General features: G+C 37.8%; 1 protein-coding gene across 3 annotated transcripts in view; it reads left to right on the forward strand.

The window, feature by feature from the left end:
* RALYL (RALY RNA binding protein like) overlaps positions 1 to 19,854 on the forward strand; it is a 298,333-nt gene that overhangs the window by 243,080 nt on the left and 35,399 nt on the right. For all 3 annotated transcript variants that reach the window (XM_064480903.1, XM_064480904.1, XM_010979376.3), the window contains exon 6: positions 10,499 to 10,612. In XM_064480903.1, coding sequence (XP_064336973.1) covers positions 10,499 to 10,612 — 114 coding nt within the window. The remainder of the gene's footprint in view (positions 1 to 10,498; positions 10,613 to 19,854) is intronic.

A 19,854-nucleotide genomic window follows, 5' to 3' on the forward strand; every position in this document is an offset into this window, starting at 1 on the left:
CTGATACGTGCTAAGTGATGACAGTCAGTCACAAAAGTCCACGTATCGCATGATTCCATTCATATAAAATATCCAGAACAGACAAATTTATAGAGGTGGAAAATAGACTAGTGGTTGCTTAGAACTGAGGGGAGGAGGAGAGAAGAGAATGGGGGCTGACTGCTAATGAATATGGGATTTCCCTTAGGATGAAATATTCCAAAATTAGATTGTGGTGATGGTTGAGCAATACTGTAAATATGCTAAAAAAAAAAAAAAACACATTGAATTGTACACTTTAAGTGGGTGAATGGTATTGTATGTGAATCATATCTTGATAAAGCTGTTTTAAAATACAGAAATGCAGAGACCTTATTTCACATCTTAGCGCTTTTTTTTTTTTTGACGACACATAGACATTAAATCCTTGCCTACTCTAATAGTCTCTTAAAACTAGTTTTCTTGACTCTGCTCTCCCTCAATCTCATTAATTATGTGCCCAAATGCAGGATTATTTGAAACCAAATGTTTCGTCAATTCCTCACTCAAAACTCAAAACTACTATCATTTACCAAGTAAGAAACCAGACTCTTCAGTGTTGTTCTCCAGATATGTCTGATCTGGTCCTTGCGCTTCCAGTACCCCCCCCCCCCACCACCCTTCTCTAGTTTAACTGAACACTTACTTAATGCTTCCAAACCCATGCTCATCTACCTCCATCTGAAAGCTCTTTTATCTCAAGAAATGTGTTATCAATGCACTGTCTGATATACAAATAAACATTATTAATACTTTTACCTGTCTTTCAAGGTCCAACTCAGGTAATGTTATTCTGATGAAACAAGTTTGGACCCTTTTGGGCTGTAAGGGCAAAGTCTGGCTGCTAAAGCCAAATCAGTCGTTTCTCTTCCTATTGTGACATCTAAGCCTTCTGCTTAATTTTATAGCCATTTTTATGGACATCTGATCTCTGCATTGTGCATTCCAAATTTGTCCCTCAAGTTATTTTTGCATTGCACAATATAATACTCTAAAATATTTGTGGAATGTGTGTCACCAATATTACATTTGCTTTCTGCATTTTACTTTTTGTCTTTTGTACATTTCATAGTTGACTATGAATTACACCTTTAGAAATGCTACTTAGTTCTAGAATATTCTTGAGTTAATGAAACAAGGGAACAAATTCCGGCCTCCACTTCAGGGTCTAAGAGAAGCCAAGGTGTTCATATACTTTTTCAAGGTCCTTAAGATTTTCTGCTTCCTTAACTTGGAAGACCTTTTTGGCTTTCTGACAGCCAAAGTATCCTTCCAGTCATAGTTCAGGGCCCCCATGCTTACATGAATATTTTCATGATCTGTCATCTAACCACACGAAACCTAATTTTGCTTTTGTCTTTACCCACATAGTTGACATGATTTCAGTTACTGCCAAACTAATATTCCATAGATGAAATAGATGTGACCTCCAAGGAAGTAATATTCCATATACAAAGTAGACAGCATCTTTCATTGGCAGGGTCTTACAGTCTGGTGGGGAAGACCAAAAATTAACTTCAGTATCACGCGATAGGCACATTTCACTTACTGCTCCATTATTTTACATAATTGATGTACTTATGCATTATAACAACTTGTTTACATATTCTTTTTCCTCCACTAGTTGTAAACTCTGTGAAACCAAGGAGGCAGACTCAGGGTGAAAAAAAGCAATCAAACAAACATAAACCACAGCTGTGAGTCAGGCATCCCACTCTAAACCTGACTTTGTTGCCTCTCTGCATTACTTAACTTTTCTAGCATTCATTAGTCTAATCCACAGAAAGAAGTATAATGATACATACTTTGTATGTTTATCTTAAGGATTAAATGAAATGGTGTATGTGCAGCTGCTAGTGAAATGCTAGATGCTTGGATGCACACAGCAGGTGTTTAATGAGTAGCCTGGTTGCTGGGTCTGTAGGGAGATGCTGTTGTCCTCCCCCCTCTGGAATTCCATAAAAAATGGACCTGATTAGCGCCTGGCTTCAGAGTTTGCCCACCTCCTGGGCTCTTCATACTCTTAAGCTGCTGCTGTCCTATTTCGTTTGCAGGATGTGGCTGCAGTGCACCTCTGCATACCTGACCCCCGGGACATCGGGGCGGGCCAAGATTGAGTGGGTCCTGCAGGGTACAGAGGGGTCGAGTGTACGTCAGACCACTCAGCATCGTTCTGTCCATCCCCTGCTCAGCCAGTCCCTGCTTCACTCACATGACTCTTAATTATAGGGCTTAATTAGTAACTTTAATGAATAGTTATTGAATAAAATAATACACTTTATTCTCCATTTCATTTTCTCTTTCTGAAAGTATGTACAAATAATTGGTATCAATGGATATATGCATAGGCATTATGAATACATATGCACGCACATAGATATAATTGCTTTTTCTAGGACATTCCATCCATAAGAGTGGTAACTGCCAAATTATATTTACATATATAAATGGAGAATTACACTAATTGCTTCAATTTCTTTTAGCAAAATCCTTTAAAGTCTGGCTTTTGAAAACTATTTACAAGGCTGTCAACTTAACTTTTGCATATTGAACTAGCTTAAAACACGGAGTGAAAGGAAGGGGGCAGAGACAGACAAATTGAAGCGATAATGATAGATTTCTGAAAAATCCATATTACAGAAACCAGTGATCCTTGTTTTTTTTAGGATGTGACTGAATTAAAACCTGTTTTTTTTTTTTTCTGGATGTGCCTGAATTAAAAAATCTATGCTTCCTTAATTCATAATGAGAGGAAGAACTAAAACTGACAATCACATTTTTACTTCTAATGAAGCTGCCTGGCGCCATAAAGAGGGTAGAGTTTGTAAGCAGAAGACCTCGACTTGAACCTGAACTCCCCCTGTTCAGATGACTACGTTACACAAAATCACTATAGGGCTTTGAGAATGTAATGTAAGTTGTCAGATTCTCAGGTTTCTTGTTGTTGAAACAGTGTATATAAAAACGATTGAAAAATTCAGTTCTATACAAATTACATGTATTTCCTTAGTTTTTGTTATTTAAATGTCAAGGTGGAGGTTAAAATGGAAGAGTAACATAAATTAATGAGAATTAATAAACAATCTCATGGTAGCTGAGGGTAAAAGGGGTGGGAAGGGATAAACTGGGAGTCCAAGACTTGCAGATATTAACTAGTATATATAGAATAGGTAAGTTTCTTCTGTAGAGCACAAGGAACTATATTCGATATCTTGTAGTAACCTATAGTGAAAAGAATATGAAAAGGAGTATATGTATGTATATGGATGACTGAAATATGATGCTAAACACCAGGGACTGACACAACATTGTAAGCTGACTATACTTACGTAAAAAAATAAATGTGAATTATTATTAAAGTCCATGTGATTACAGACATTTTACAATTTTCTTATAGTTCATAAAAAGCATGGTGTTGGTGAGGGAGAGTATGTAACTGTTCAGATCTGGGTTTCTAAGTCTTGGTACTTTTTTGATCAGATAATTCTACGATGTGGTGTTGGGGGCTAACCCATACATTGTAGGCTATTTGGCAGACCAGATGCCCACGGGATGCCAGTAACACCACCCTCTCCAAGTCGTAGCAATCAAAAACATCTCCAAACATTGTAAAATGTCCCCTGCAGGGCAATATTACCTTCTGTTAAAAACCACTAGTCTAGACAGGTAGCTGAAGTTTATTTGTCCCTGCATAGACTCACCCCACAGATGATTAAAATAAATTGGGATTTTTTTTTTTTTACCACAGAAACCAGAGATGCACACATTTTTTGATACAGTCAGATTGTGTCATTCTGTGTAATTTCCTTTTTGGATTGTATCTCATGTCACACCAAAAGGCACAAACATCATTTTGTTCACTGTATCAAAATGTAATAACATTTATCACCAAATCAATGATCTATTTAGACAGAGCAGGTCTGAAATGATTTAATATGGCTTTTTTTTCTTTCTAACTAAAAACTACAGTGATAGTTTAGGGAAAATATTTAAGATACCTGTCTGCTCCAACCTGACTCCTTAGCTTCTCTAGTGTCCATAAAACAAGCTAAACTAACCTATCCTAGAGGCTTTGTTAGTCTTTTTTTTTTCACTTATCACTTTACTGATCCTGAAGAATAATTCTAAATTCAAATTCTATAATCACCCATACAAAAATAAACTATTATGCTCAACTGGACAACTGAATGGCAGTATGTTTTCTTTTGTCTGTAATTTTTATTGTTGTTGCTATAGAATTTATCTAGAGGAAAGAGTAAAAGACACTTTCCTTTGAAGATAAAATTACTGATGTCTTCTATTGAGTGTGTATACTCAACTACCAGGGCAGACATCCTCTGTATTAACTTGAAATGCCACCTCTAACCGGTTACTCCCAAATTTATTTTTGTACCTTTGATCTGTCCCATAAACTCCAGGCCTACTTATCACTTGTATTTGGACACAGATAGGCATCTCACAACTAACAAATTTGAAATGGACCCTCTGATCCTCCCCCTCACCTCCAACCTCTGGAAATCTTCCTCATCCTAGCAAATGGCGAGTCCATCCTTCTGGTTATGCAGGCCAAAAATTTTGGAGCTCTGTTTGACTCCTCTCTTTCACCTACATTTTACTTCTGATGATCTGTAGATTATTTCCCCTCAATCTTTAAAATCCATGCAGAATACATCTACTTCTCACAACCCAGTTGTTGATACCTTGGTCCAATCCGACCTCCTGCCGCCCCTCCCTTGAATTATTTCCACAGGCTTCTTAGCGATCTCGCTGATTCCGCCCTTACCCCCTACAGTTGTTTCACAGCTCGAAGTCAGAATGACGCTCCAGAAGTAAAGCAGTGAGCCCTGCATCACTGGGAGGAAAAGCTAGTGTTTACTTTGGCCAGCAGGACCCTGTACACGCCTCTCCATGCCCTTTTTCTCTTCTCAAGTCTCCGCCTTACCTCCTGACTTCTTGTACTCACATCCCACTTGCTCTGTCCATTCCAGCAACATTGGCCTCTTTGCTGCCCCTTCAACACCCCAAAGCACACTCCTGTCTCAGGCCTTTGCTTTTATCATTCTGTTTCCTCTCATCCCACCGTCTCTAGATATTCCCATGACTTGCTTTCTCCCCTTCCTGAGACTTTTCCTCAAACGTCACCTTATCAATGAAGCTTTCCCTGATCACCCTACATAAAATGACAGATCTCCCTCCCTAAGCTGAATATCTAAGTATCAAATGGCATTTACCAGGTGGAGAAGATGAGAGTGTAGGACTGACCATTGAAAACGACAGAAACAAGGGGATGGATGTCTGAATTCACAAGGCTCATCTCAGGGATGCTGAAACGATGTAACTACATAGACAGTAAGATAATTAGAAAGTCAAGCAGAAGATGAGACAAGAGAAGGAAATTTTGAGCTGACCGAGAAATAAAGCAATTTTCTCAAATTCATGATTTTTGCACTGCAGAATTCTTAATCTTCAGTAATTAGATTGAATTTTCCCAAGCCTCTAGCTCGTCTGCATTAGGGGACAGTTGCATAAAAGCAAGTTGATTAAAAGTATTCAGTATTATTCTCAGTAAAAGAAACACTCCTCACTCTACCCAATATGCTATAGAAAAAAAATAAATAAGGATGTTATATTCTCTGCAGCATATCTTTAAAGATGAGAATTGTGGATTTGGAGTATTATGGTGGAATTGGGGAAAATGCAAAAAAATTGCTGCACAGGCATGGGTTACTTTCTTATTCTTTCATCATAGTGCCTCTGATGGAGAAAAGGCGTATTTCCATGCTAATTTTCTTTTTGCACTTCCTGCTTGCTTATCTATCTGCCCGTTAGTCAGTCAACTCAACTGTAAGTGCCTGGCACATACACAAAGCTTTAATAAAATTCGTTGGTCTGTTTGAAATTGGCATGCAGGAACCATATCTACATACACATACCTACAAATCTTCTGGTATGTGATCATTTCTCATTGTGCTTAATATACTGAGTTATCTATTCAGAATGCAAAAAGATGAGGAAGGAAGGGAAGAAGGAAGGAAGGAAGAAAAGGGAGAGGAGAGAGAGAGGAGGGAGGGAAGGAGGAAACAGGAAAGAAGGAATTGGATGCACTCTATTGATTCAGAAGAGTTTTCTGGTAGAGCTCCTATGATGGGGTAAATCCATTAATATGTCTTGCTTCAGACAACCAACGAAAATATCTTTCTTTTTAAAATGTTGTGTCATCAGAGATCTAAATAATTAACCAGGAATCTGAATAATTTTTTGTGGATCCCAGTATATGATGAGAAGACAAAAATTCTCATTAGGTACCAGTCTGATTTTGGACCTCTTCTTAAAGATGTTAATATCATTGTTTAACTAAGGAGGACAGACTTCAACGCCCAGGAGCTCGTGGGTGAGCACCAGAAGCCTCCCCAGGCAGGAGGAGGAGAAGGACCTTATCAGAACACAGACAATGTGTGTCTAGCAGTAAATGTGAGATGCTGTTAAACAGGTTACAGATGAGAGATGCACCCTCCAGTGGGTTAATCAAAGAAGAATTAATAGGGGAGGCAAGACTTAAACTAAACTCCAAAAGGCAGGTAGATGTACTTGGGGAGAGAAAGAGTCTTTGCTGGAACAGGCGTGTAAATAATAATAGTAATAAATAGTAATAATAGCTTCTGCTTCTGCCACGTGTTGTGCCTGATGATATTCTGATCGTGGTACTAAGTCCTTTATGTGCATTATCGCATTAAATGTTTATGACAAGCCCTTAAAACAAAGGATGTAAGTTAAAGATGAGGAACTTGACTCAGTGACGACCAGTGACTCTCCAGTGGGCATGGATGTGAACTGGAGTCTCCCTGGTTCCATACACTATTTGATTAAGCATTAAACCGTTCTGTTCAAGTAGAGTTTGCTTCGAGAGGAAATAGAACATATGACTGCAAATATACTTTGGAGCAGACCCTGAACATCAGTTTAAGGAGTTGGCGCGCACTCTGCTCCCACTTTTACGGCTGCCGGGATGCCGGAGACTCACAGCCCCGGGCAGATGGGCACTGTAGACGGGGACAGCGTGACGCCCACAGTTCAGGAGGAAGTAGATACAGAAAGATCTGTCACTGCCAGTCTGTCAGGGGGGGGATGTGGGGCCAACTGATGTCCTTCCAAGTCCGGGGACCTCCACTCCCGGGCTCTCAGATGTCTGCCTGCGATCCCTCAGCGGATAAAGCGTGTTCTTTACTGGGCGCGTTTCCCCTAACAAACTAATAGCCCTAGGTAGTGCCTAATCTCACAATAGCGCAGGCTGGCTTGTTTCAGCCCACCTTATCAGAGTCAAACCCCACCGCCCTTTATGGACCCTAAACCTCTTACCTCACCTGCAACCAATCAGAGCCTTGAGCACAAGCCCATCAGGTGCCTTGTGACCCGACCTTATAAAAGACCCCCCAACGGGCCCTCGGTACTCACACAGGCACCTCTCGTTGTGGTCAGCTGTTGTCTATGGCAGCACACCCTAATAAACTCCTTTACTATTCTTAAAAAAAAAAAAAAGAGTTGGTGCATGTATGTTTCTGGTCTTTTTCCTATAGAAATGGGTCATCATGGAAGTATTCAGTAGGAAGGGCTTATGACTTTTATATATCTTGCTTTGAGTTCACTGTGTAAGAGGCTGGGTGAATTGGAGCACCCAATTAAGAGTGCAATAGAAATGGAAAGGAAAGGAAGAAGATGTAAAAAGAAAGAAAAGAAAATGGACAAGAATGCTTTATACCTAAGGCTCTCCTTAATTCTGAACTGACTTTAATTTTTGGAAAAAGATCATAGTTGCAAAGATTTTAAAAACTCTAGGTTTGTAAAATACACATCTATTTTGATAGAGGAAGTAAAAACATCCGCAGTACAGCAGAGAAATTGTTAACAGGAAACCGCCCAAAGTAGAAAAAGGCAGAGAAGATTATAGAGAGAACCATATCAGACATACAGCGGCTCATCCCTTTGCTACCATCTGGAAACCAGACATAAAAGCACAAAACCGTACCTCATCTATAGATAACGAATCCTAGTGAAGGAGGCAGCAAGAGGACCACAGCCACCTGGGCCAGGTGATGGGCAGCCTTCTCCCAAGGACAGCGCTGAAGTGCACTAAGGAAACAACGTTCACAAAGGAAGACTGTTTCTAAGTCTTGCTTTGCAGGACCGTGATGAGTATCGGCTGCTGGCCCTTCCAAGCCTGGAGCTGGGCAGTTTGCACAGGGCTGGAGATTGATTTGGCATTCCCTGGTAGGGACCAGGAAAGGGCAGACAGGATGCCTGGATTCCATTCCTGTTGTAGCTAAGCTTGAATCCCATTAACTAAGTAGACCCAGATTTTGTAATGATCCCACCCTAGTCTTAAAACGCTTTCCTATGGTGTTAGCCAGGAGTCTCCACTCAAAGGAAGCTTTGACTCCCTGGACACTTAGAAGTTGGTGAGCCCAGCTTTCTAGCTGGTTTGTAAGATAGTTCCTGTAAAATGGGTATAAACTTTAATGGAAAAGAATATGAAAACAAATATATGGATATATATATGCATGACTGGGACATTATGTTGTATACCAGAAACTGACACATTGTAACTGACTATATATATACTTCAGTAAAAAAAAAAAAAAAATAGGGTATTAGTGATTTATTTGTTTATGGGTTTTTTTTTAAGGAGGTAATTAGTGAACCTCTTTCCTGGGCTGAGGAGGGACTCCACTTAACTAAAAAATATATTTTGTTAGTTTCCAGCCACAGTCTCATTTCTCCTGCATTGAAATCTAATGTTTTAAGATAAAATATTTTCTATTAAATTTGATAGGTTTAAGTAAAACTACATGACATGCTTCCATCAAAGGGAATGAAAATCATTCTTCAAAGCAGAATCAATTTGCAATTGTGACAAGATATTTTGCAAATTTCACTGCGATTCAACAATGGCACTTTGATGTCTGAAATAATTGACACAGGAGCAATTCTCTAGTTTAAACTGTGTTCTCTTTTCAGTTTGCTTCTTCATAATAGGAGCTCTATGCAGGGTTATTTACTCTTGCAGTTTTTATTTTGCAAAGTCCTTTATATCATAAATAAAAATCTCATTATGAAAAAATTCTGATTTTATAATAGAAGCCATTTTCTCATGTTTATGTATTGGGAAAAATCTCTTCTTCCTTTGAGCAATTAATGCACATTGATACATAATTTATCATATATATTATTTCCTACATCTGAATTGACAAATAGCTCTATTTCAAGTGAACATATATTGCATTTAGTTTTTATTACTTACAAACAATTCCTGAAGACTAAAGTATCAGACTAGACACTCAATTTCTTCAGGATTGAAGATCCAAGCCAAAATCATTATAAACTTGAAGGGAAAAGTGGCAGAAAATCATAATAGACTGAAATCAGGATCTGAACCCCAAATAGCGACCCATAGCTCTCTACTGAGCCACAGACACCCCAAAACTCACCTCTTGAAAGAACAAAGGCAGGTACAGCTCTTCTAGAGTTACAACTTTAAAAAGTCTTTGATCTCTGATTGTTGAGGGTTCATGACAAAGTTTCCTGTGGTTCTCAGAGAAATGAGAAAATAAAAACAGTGCTGTGAATGTTTCATAAACATAAACATTCTCCATTAAAAGAATTGTCCTTATAGTAGGAAACTGACCTCTTGTTAAGCCCCTTTCTGTATACAATAATTGTTACCAGTGATAGTAGGATGCTTGCTGTTTCAACATCCTTACCTGGCAAAATTAAAAGTAGTCAGTCTTGTGTTAGTGCCATGTTTTTTTCTTTGAAATGATACTAAACACCCAAAACCTGGAATAGGCACCACTGCCATAGAAAATATCAATGGGAACATTAGCGAATTTCTTTCCCTTCCAGCCCCACCACCCGTTGCCCCAATCTCTTATAAAGAATCTGTGAAACAGTAAGAGTTCAGTAAATTGGAAAGAGTTCTCCAGCTTTTAAGACATTTCTTTAGAGGATAAATGCTTTGTCCTGGTTTCAATCAGCCGCCAAGGAACTGGATTAAAAATAATCACTGACTGCTAAAATATATATTACAACATAGTCCTTAAAGCAGTGTTAACCTACCTGTCATGATTTAATCATTCCTCAGTCTGAATGCATCTTACAGTACAGATATAGTCTACTATTTGAGCAAAGTGAATTCAGTATCATTTAGTTATTGTATAAAATGATTCTGGATTCCTTTATCTCATTGCATAACCTTCAGCAAAGAGATTTTGTATCAGATGCTTACATCACTGAGAATCACTGTAACTGGCAAAGGCATCCTGTATTCCAGGATCACTGGACATAATGAGAAACAGATAAAATTGAAAGGTATGCTGTGTGATGTGACCCAGTCTTGAGAAAACTTGGGGTGTCTCTGGGTTGTGTTCTGAGTGAGTTGTGGTGCATTTGACATTCTGTTACATTCTTTCCCTTTTCCCCTTTCCAGTGAAATCAGATGAGTTACAGACAATCAAGAAAGAATTAACCCAGATCAAAACTAAAATTGACTCCTTGCTAGGGCGCCTGGAGAAGATTGAGAAGCAGCAGAAGGCAGAGGCAGGTAAGTGAAAAAGATCTGTGGCCACAGACATGTTGGAATTAAACCACTGAAACACTGCCAATCACAGAGATAGCACACATCCAGGGGGACACTGGCTGAGTTTAATAGAGTTTAATACAGGTACATGAATACAGTCTTTAAGCCTACATTGCAATGATAGAATCTGGTTTCTTAACTTTTTAGAGAAGGTATGCCAATTTGCCTAAAATTCATATTTTTAAATAGAGTGGAATAAAAGAAGTATTTTGATTCCAATAATAAGTAACAGTTGGATCATAATTAAAAGTTTATATCTCAATATCAAGTAACCTATAAGAAAATAAAATCAATTAATGGAATATTGCCATCAGGCTAAAATTATACTTATATTTCATTAAATTAACTGCAGCAGAATTTAACAGATTTCAAAAACTATGATTATAAAGCCCAACTCTTGCATTGCTGCAACTCTGCAAAACCTCAGAACACAGTTTCAGGATCTCAATATCAACAGTGTACCTGGCCACCCAAGGCCACGTCATTTGACAATGTTCTTTGACTTAATATTCTCTCTCCTTTGAATTTCAGCTCTGACCCTAGCTCCATTCTAATACAATTCTATTACCCTTTTATTTTGGCAACAGGTATAAAATCATAGACTATGAGGACTGCCATAAGCTTAGAGGCAAGCTAGTGTGTAATTTGCAAGTTTTATTCTGCAAGGTCTTATATGCCTCGGAGGCTCCTTGGAGATGAGATGAGGGCTGGAAGGAGACTCAGTAGGTAGGTGAGCTCTCACCTCCTCCAAATCCAGCCCTTGTTCCAAATAGTGTAGCTCTGCCTGTATCTATCTGTTTGGTATGTTGGGAATCAGCGTAAGACTTCATTTGCCAAAAGGACTTCGCTTTTTCTAAAATAAAATATGTAGTTTGAAAACCGTTAATCAAATCCAGCTCCTCATATTGCAGATGAGAAAACGAAGGTTCAAGGAGGTAAACTGATTTTTCCATAGCAACGCAACTCATTTGTGATCGACTTAGGTCTCCAGCCCAGGGCTTGTGAATGAAAACAGTGTCCTTCCCGATGTATCATACAATTTCAGGTTCCACCCAGGGCCTGACCCCAGGATTTCCCTGAAGTGAGGCTACCTGGGTAACAACTAACTGATGAGGACCAGTTGGGATCAGGGCCCCTGAGTTACACACAACAAAGAGGAACCTGGCTGTTTGTTGACTGAATCATTGGGGAGAAGACTAGAGCGTTCCTCCTGGTGATGATGTATGTAGGGCTCAAGACTGAAAAGAAGCCAGCGGTGAGGGTGTGTTACAGCTTAATGGATGAGAGAAATGAACTAGGGTTCAAATCCTCACACACTACTTAGCCTCAGTTTTCTCGTGTATAAAATGAGGGTAGTAATGGCTTCCTCTCATGGTGAGAAATGAGTGAAGTGGCACATGTAAGTTATATAGTGTAGTACCTGGTAAAGGCTGAGGAATAGAAGCTATTTGGTGCTGGTAGTATTACCATCATATATAACATAACATATATAGGCAAATGAATATTTCCTACTACTTTCATGTAACCAGTTTAAAAAAAAAAAAACATAAGCCATATATCTAGCACACAGTGGATTCTCACTAACTTTTGTTAAGTTAATGTGGATGAGAAATGACAGATAATAGACAAAAGGATAATTTTTCTTAAAAATTTCTGTTATGGTTTCTATTGAGGAAACATATGCTGCCTACACTTCTTAAGAGAGAAAAGTAGACTTTTAGAAAGTGTTTTATATGCTGTCTATGGCACTAAAGTGTTGCTAGGACGGAAATATCCTGTGATGTTGCCTAAATCAATATTTCCCTTTGAGGAACTTCTGTGAAATTCGTTATTATGTAGAACAACCCTTACAGCAAAGGACTTTGATAACCAATTTGCACTTCAGTTTAAAGGATTATGGAGAACTTATTTAAATATAAATCACCTCAAAGAGAAAAGTGTGATCCTTATTCCATCATATTATAAATTCCAGTTTCCCTCAATGAATAATACCTTTCACATAGCTTCTTAGATGATCATCTATAAATGTAACACTGAAATTCAGAGCTTGCATTCTTTTCTTGGAAGACTGTCACCTTATTTTTATACGTGTTCAAACTTTTCCCAGTCGTGAGACAGTTATTTTTTAAATGATGGGCTTAGGCCTTTGGTATTTGTGCCTTTCTTACTTTACCGAGTCAGGAAGAAAGTGGAATTATTTAATCAGTAATTTCATTCTCTTAGTAATTTTCTCCTGAACCATATTCATATCTATGGAGATAAGATGATCATTTTCTGTATTTTCTTTATCAAAAGAAGTCAGGGCTGTATGTTGTCAACACTGCATTATGGAAAGTGGAGATATATATATTAAAATTCTTTTAAAATGCCCAGTACCTCCTTATTAAATCTAAGAGGACATTCACCTAATGTTTATTTGTGGCAAGCTAATTATTCGGTAGTTAACATTTACTTCTCACTGATGCATCTCTCATTCCCAATTTACTCTTAGTCATTGATGATGCAAGTTTCCAGCATAGAACAGTGGCAAGAAAATAGGGTATAAATGGCTGAAAATCAGTTGTGCCCGGTACGTAGTACACAGTGTTGGTTAGAAAGGGAAGAGAAAACGTGACCTGGTTCTCAGGGAGTTTACAATCTCACAAGAAGAGACAGGATGCCAGACAAACAATTCAAGGTATAGAGAAGCCAAAATGATGTCCCCATACCTTGTTACAATGATTCCTGATAGCTTAGGAATTCACTTCAAACAAAAAAGGAAAAAAGTGATCCTATGAAACTTGACCTTGGGACAAGCTCCCCGTTGTGTGACCTTATCCACCTTTAACTCTCCATCTCCTTCCTGTGTCTACCTCAGATACGTGTCATGGACACTTGTTAAAAATGTCAAGGAAAACTTTATTCAAGACAATTGTGATAGGGGTTAAGGCTATTGCCATAGGGGATGGAAACTGAACTCAACTCTATTAACACAAAAGGTAGGAGGGATTTTAAACCCTGGAGTGAGCAAATGGAAAAGTATTGGAGGACATCAGTAGGGAGGTTGATCAATATGATGAGGCCATCTGTGTTTGCTGATTGACTCTATGAAAGTTAAGCTCCTACTTTACTGCAGAGACTGGGAGACAAGAGTCCTGTCTTTTCCTGATGATTACATTTCAAAGAGAAGGCCTTTAGGTCTTGAGAAGACATGCCTGGGTTATAAAAAAAATGTACAACTCAAAGGGGCATAGAAAGAATTCACAACTGCTAATTTTCTAAAGTCAATGCTCTTTAAAAAGGAAGTCAGAGCCCACAGTCAGAAAGAAGTCTTATGAAACGAATGCATGTGTGTATCTGCAAACCTGGGACATCGTGCTGTACACCAGGAATTGACACATTGTAACTGACTGTACTTTAATTTAAAAAAAAAAAAGGAAAGAAAATGAAAGAAATCTGTCTGAAGTTCAGTCAATCCAAGGGGATTATTAAGACCGTCTTGGTAACAACTCCACCACAGTCTTTCAAAATGTCTTTCTCCTCACTTTCTCATCTAAATATACTCTTCTCTCCATGCCCAGCCTCTGCCACATCACTGTTATGTAAATCCTGTCAATCACGTTGCCAACCTCAGTGTCATCTTCTATTCCTATTCTAGCCAGTGTTTCAACATCTGACCTTGGCAATCTTTTGCCTCCATCCCTTCTCTCTACTTTCCCAGTGCTACTGCCATACCCAAGCCGTCTCACTTGCTCCGTTGCACTCACCTTATTTTTTTTAAGATCTTTTAGCTGTTCCCTCTGCTTCTAGTTTGTTTCCTCCTTAATTCGTCTTCCTTATGGCAAATAGATCTACACTACTAAAGCATCCAAGGCCCCAGACTTGGGAATCGGACAGAACTAGGTTTACCTCCTACTAAGGACCTAGTCCTCAAACTTACTAGCTGCATGAAATTTGGAAAGGACTTTATAAAATGTATAAAATGGGTAAAATAATACCTAGCCCCCAAAATTATTGTGAGATTTAAATAAAACACAATATCTAGGTAATTCTCAAATGATTTATATTGAATCTGTGGTCACCTCAACTATCGAGGGTACTTCTTGTGAACAACTTTGAGGTCATTTTTCACCAGGAATGTACCTCTGTAACTGATATTTTGATCTAAAAGCATTCCTTCCATATGACTTCCCTGATGCTCATTTATGTTTTTAGTAATACGAGCCATAATAAGTGCATCTTTCTAAACTGCATTTTCTGGAATCATTGAGTTAAATTCATATTCTACACAGGTGTTATAATGTAGAATTTTTTAAAATTTCAGTTTATACTGCTATGCAGAAACAATGATTTCAGGATACTAGCGGGCTCTGATGGATAACATGACTGTTTTTATATCAACATTCTTTCCAACCATCTGCGAAGTACAATTTAGCTAGCAATTAGCTGGCAATTAAACCAGCATGTCAAAAAACTGAATTGCCAACTCAACCAATTTTCAGAGTTATATTAATGATAATAGCTGTACAGCAAAGTGAATTTAATAAAAATGCTTTGAACATAAATCCCAGCAATTCTATCTTGTTTTTTAAATCATATGTACATGTTGAAGTAGAGATGAGATGTACAGAAAAAATATTTGAATATAAGGATTGAAATTTAATATTAAATTCTCTCTTTCAGAGCATTGTAAAGCCTGAGGCATTTTCCCTTGAGCAGGAATACTTACCTGTCCCCTGAGTTTCTCCTACTTTGGTAGCCATCATTTAGTTCAAACACGTGCTCCTAACTAGACAGACTTCTTCATTCTTGAATATTAAATTGCCTGGTTCCTGAAGAGGTTCAAAGCACTCTCCGGGTGTGTCAAACTGGGCTTTTGTTCTAGAGTTCTGTTTGAAAACAGCCCAGGCTGCTGAGTCAGGAAACCTTAGGTGAGAATTCCAACTCTTGTACTTAGTAACTGTGGGTACCTCACTGAACTTATGACGCCTCGATTTCTCCCTCTGTGAAATGAGAAATAAGCCTTCCCCATGGGATGTTTCGAGGTCTAAAGGTACTGAACATCGCACAGTCACCACTTCGTAAACACTCGGTAACTTGCAGCCAAAAGAACCCCTTTTATCCCTGTTGAAATTCATCATTTATATAACATTAGAGATACCTTTTAGGCACAAGCTGCTAGCTTTTTCGTTCCTTTTTATTCTTTTAAAAAAATCTCAAACTAACTCACTTTGCTCGCAAAAGAGATGTTGTGGTCACCCCTTACTGTGACTTAAAAAGTCAACAGACTTCAAAAGATGTCAGTGTTCGAAGATAGCCCTCCTCCCACGAGCACTTGAAGACTTCACATGTTATGTTTTTCCAGGAGACTTGTATACTTGTATACACGAACGTTTTCCTTTGAAGAAGCTCTCAGACCCCACAACTGACTTTGCCTCAGTGATGTGGGACTGTTCTATACCAGAAAGTTTCTTTGAGCCTCTCTTTGGATTTATATTTTTGCTATGATGGTGCCAAATTCAGAAATCACTTTGACTCTGTCATGGGAATTTGACACCCAGACATTTATTTTCATTCTTTAGTTCTGCAAAAATTCATGAACATATTCAGCAAATATTTGATTTGCATGTAAGGCTCTGAGTTAGCCTCCAAGGATACAACAGTGAGTAAAAGGTTTCTATCCCAAAGAAGCTTTAGTCATAGAGACATAAATGCACATACACACACATACTCACTCACAATAAAAAGTAAAAATGATAAGTAGAAAGAGAATTATGGAGGGAGAGGGTATAGCTCCATGGTAGAGTGCATGCTTAGCATGCACAAGGTCCTGGGTTCAATCCCCAGTACCTCAGTTAAAATAAATAAACCTAATTACCTACCACCCCCTCCCCCAAAACTTAGTGACTTTAAAGAAAGAATTATGCAGATAAAGAGACTGTTATAAGGTTAAGAATAAATTAAAAAATATTACTCATTTCTAGTAGTAAAATTAGATAATTATTCATAAAAATAGAACAAGTCGCTTTGTTTCTTTCTATTTCAACAGGATAATAATTGGATAAAACTGCTTGTTAAACTGTGAACCAGCAGTTTAACAAGATGTGCTTTTATGTGTGGTTTTATTCATGGGACTTACTTTCCCATTGAGGTAATAACAAAAATCTTTGATGACCTTGTTACTCAAGCACAGGCTGATTGTATTTCTGTTAAACTCCTTTGAATCAATTGCCATTGTAATTAAAGCTTTTTTTTTTCTCAACCCCAATAATGTCTTCCATGCATTTAGCTTTCAAATTAATGAATAGATGAATAAGGATGTTATAGGGATTTTTGCGATGAACTATATTAATACACACAACTGCCTTTGAAATAAAGGTCACCCAAAGAATTATAGGTACGTTGTACTTTGATACAAAAAACAGAGAGTAACTTAAAATACTATGTCTATTTAAACAGAAATTAAGGAACCACATCAAAGCCAAAACTGTCTTCAAAATATATGATTCTTAATGATCAGTAGTGAAGAATTTATTTTGACATGGACAATTTATCTGTAATAATCAAGTAATCAAAACAGATTTAAGTCAATAACTATTTTGAGCCTCTTATGTTAACATGTTTGTGTGGCCTTTATAGTTTAAAAAACACATTCACCTCCTTTTCACCCTCTGAGCATACAGCAGCCCTCTGAAAGATGTTATTTTTATCCTCATCTTTTAGAAAAGAAAGCTACAGTTAATAGAACCAGTAATTAGCCAAAGTGTGGACCTCTTGTCCTATATTCTAATAACTGTATCTCTTCTACATGTAAGGCATTCAGTGAGGGGAACAGAGCACATTAAAATACTTCTGGATAACTGACTTGTATACAGTCTGGCTTGTATAGATCAGCATTAGCCCCTTAGTGTGTGACAGTGACATTCTGAGACAATAGCTCAAGTTTCAAGGAGGCTTAAACACTAATGAGAAGAGGTCAAGACAACAGGGGAACTGCGTGCTCTGGGCTTTGGTTGACCAAAGGAGGAGGGATTGTACACAGCTAAGAAGATGAGGAAAGTCAGCTTGGGTTCCAAGGATCACTGAAACAAATCGATAACACAAAGCCAAATGAGGACTACGCATCTCTGAGATGTGGTCCTACTGGATTTTCTGAAATCCACTACAGTTTTTTGACCAGAGATTCTCTAGAGAAAAAAAAAGAATTATTACTTTCAACATCAAAAAGTGATGATTCTCAGAGAACAAATATTTCTGAACTCATTAGAGAAGTAGATATGCCAGACCAAATAGATTTCCAATATAATGTGAATTTTAAGCAGAAGTCCATTTATGTGTTATAACAAAAGAATAAACACAATGACCCAAAATTGAGAACGGCTGGCTTTAGGAAAAGTTGTAAGATTTGGGACATATTTTATGGAATAAGAATTGTCCAATTCCAAATTTCCCCTCCTTTCTCTTTCTTAAAATACTGATACCAGGACTTGAGAGCCAGGGCATTTGAACAAGCAACATGGTGACCCAGAGGGGCTAGAAGTGAGGGGGTCAGGTGATAAGTACAAAAATCTCTCTTAGGAGAAAGAGTAGAAAATCAAACCAGAGTAGCCAAATCCATTGTGTGGTCCACAGGATCAAAACCACAGAGGCAACAGAGTAGAGCGTAAAGTGTTATTAATGTCAGAGGATCCCGACATTTTTAGTGTTCAAACTAGTCTGCCCATCACAGCTTGTTTTTGTTATTATTGTTGACGTATAGTTGATTTACAATATTGTGTTAGTTTCAGGTGTACAACAAAGTGATTCATATATATATGTGTGTGTATATATATATATATATATATATATGAAATTTTTTTATTCTTTTCCATAATAGGTTATTACAAGATTTAACTATAGTTCAGTGTGCTACCAGTAACTCTTTATTGTTCATCTATTTTACTTATGTGTGTCTGTTAATCCCATATTTCTAATTTATCCATTGCCCCCTTCCCTCTTTGGTACCCGTAAGTTTGTTTTCTGGGTCCATGAGTCAGTTTCTGTTTTGTAAATAAATTCATTCATATTATTTTTTGGATCCCACGTATAAATGGCATCATACAATATTTGTGTTGGATTTACCTCACTTAGTATGATGATTTCTAGGTCCATCCATGTTGCTGCAAATGGCATTATTTCATTCTTTTTTTTTTTTTTAGAGTTTTATACTCTTTATTTGATATGAAAATAGTTATGAAGTAACCTTATTTTTGTAGTAATCAAAATGGAAAATGAAATACATGAAAGGAAAATTTCATTATATATACACATATATACATTGTGTGTGTGTGTGTGTGTGTGTATCTCACATCCTCTTTATCCAGTCATCTGTTGATGGGCCCTTAGGTTGCTTCCATGTCTTGACTATTGTAAATAGTGCCTCTGTGAACATTGGGGTCATGTATCTTTTTGAATTAGAGTTTTCATCTTCTCCAAATATGTGCCCAGGAGAGGGGTTGCTGGTTCATATGTGTGTAGGTTGATCAGCCTCAGTTAAAGGTCTAGAATTGTAAGGAGCGATGATATGTGAAGGCTGATGAGATGACTAAAACCTAGTTAAGTTCAGAGTGTTTTTGGTTTCATCTCTTGCCTGCTTTGCTTTCCTTTTACTCCAGATACTTGGGTCATCTTCTCTGGATTAAACCTTTTTCCCTCTTAACTCACTGTTTCCCCATTTAATTTGGATGATCATTTTCTAGATTTAGGAAAAAATCTTGGTTAAGTTTTACAGTAGCCATTTTGCAGTCATCATAAAACTTTCTATGGTCAGAGTTACGTAGACATCAGAGAAAAAGGGGAATTGACACCACGTGCTTCCACCAGGACACTCGGATGTGCGTATGAAGACAAAGTATAGCTTTAAAAGCAGAATTTACATCATCACTGCATTAGTTATGTTCTCATATGGAGAAACCTGAAGTTAATAAGTTGATAGAAAAACATCAAGGAATATACAGTCTGTCTGTACACGTGAAGTAAATGCGAAGAGAAAGTGCCAGGGTTGTGTCGTTTCTGAGATGCCTGTAGTAATTGTTTTTAGCCTTGGTCAGATCTGCCAACTCTTTCTCTAAACAGCCTCAGCCCCACAAGTTATTTTACTATTATTCTCTGGTCTTATCAGGCCTCTTGTTTCAGGCTTGTTGTTGTTTTGAGTTATTCACAATGAAGAGCGTACCCTTTTGTATTTA

The sequence above is a fragment of the Camelus dromedarius genome, chromosome 30 (assembly GCF_036321535.1).
Source record: "Camelus dromedarius isolate mCamDro1 chromosome 30, mCamDro1.pat, whole genome shotgun sequence".
NCBI lineage: Eukaryota > Metazoa > Chordata > Mammalia > Artiodactyla > Camelidae > Camelus > Camelus dromedarius.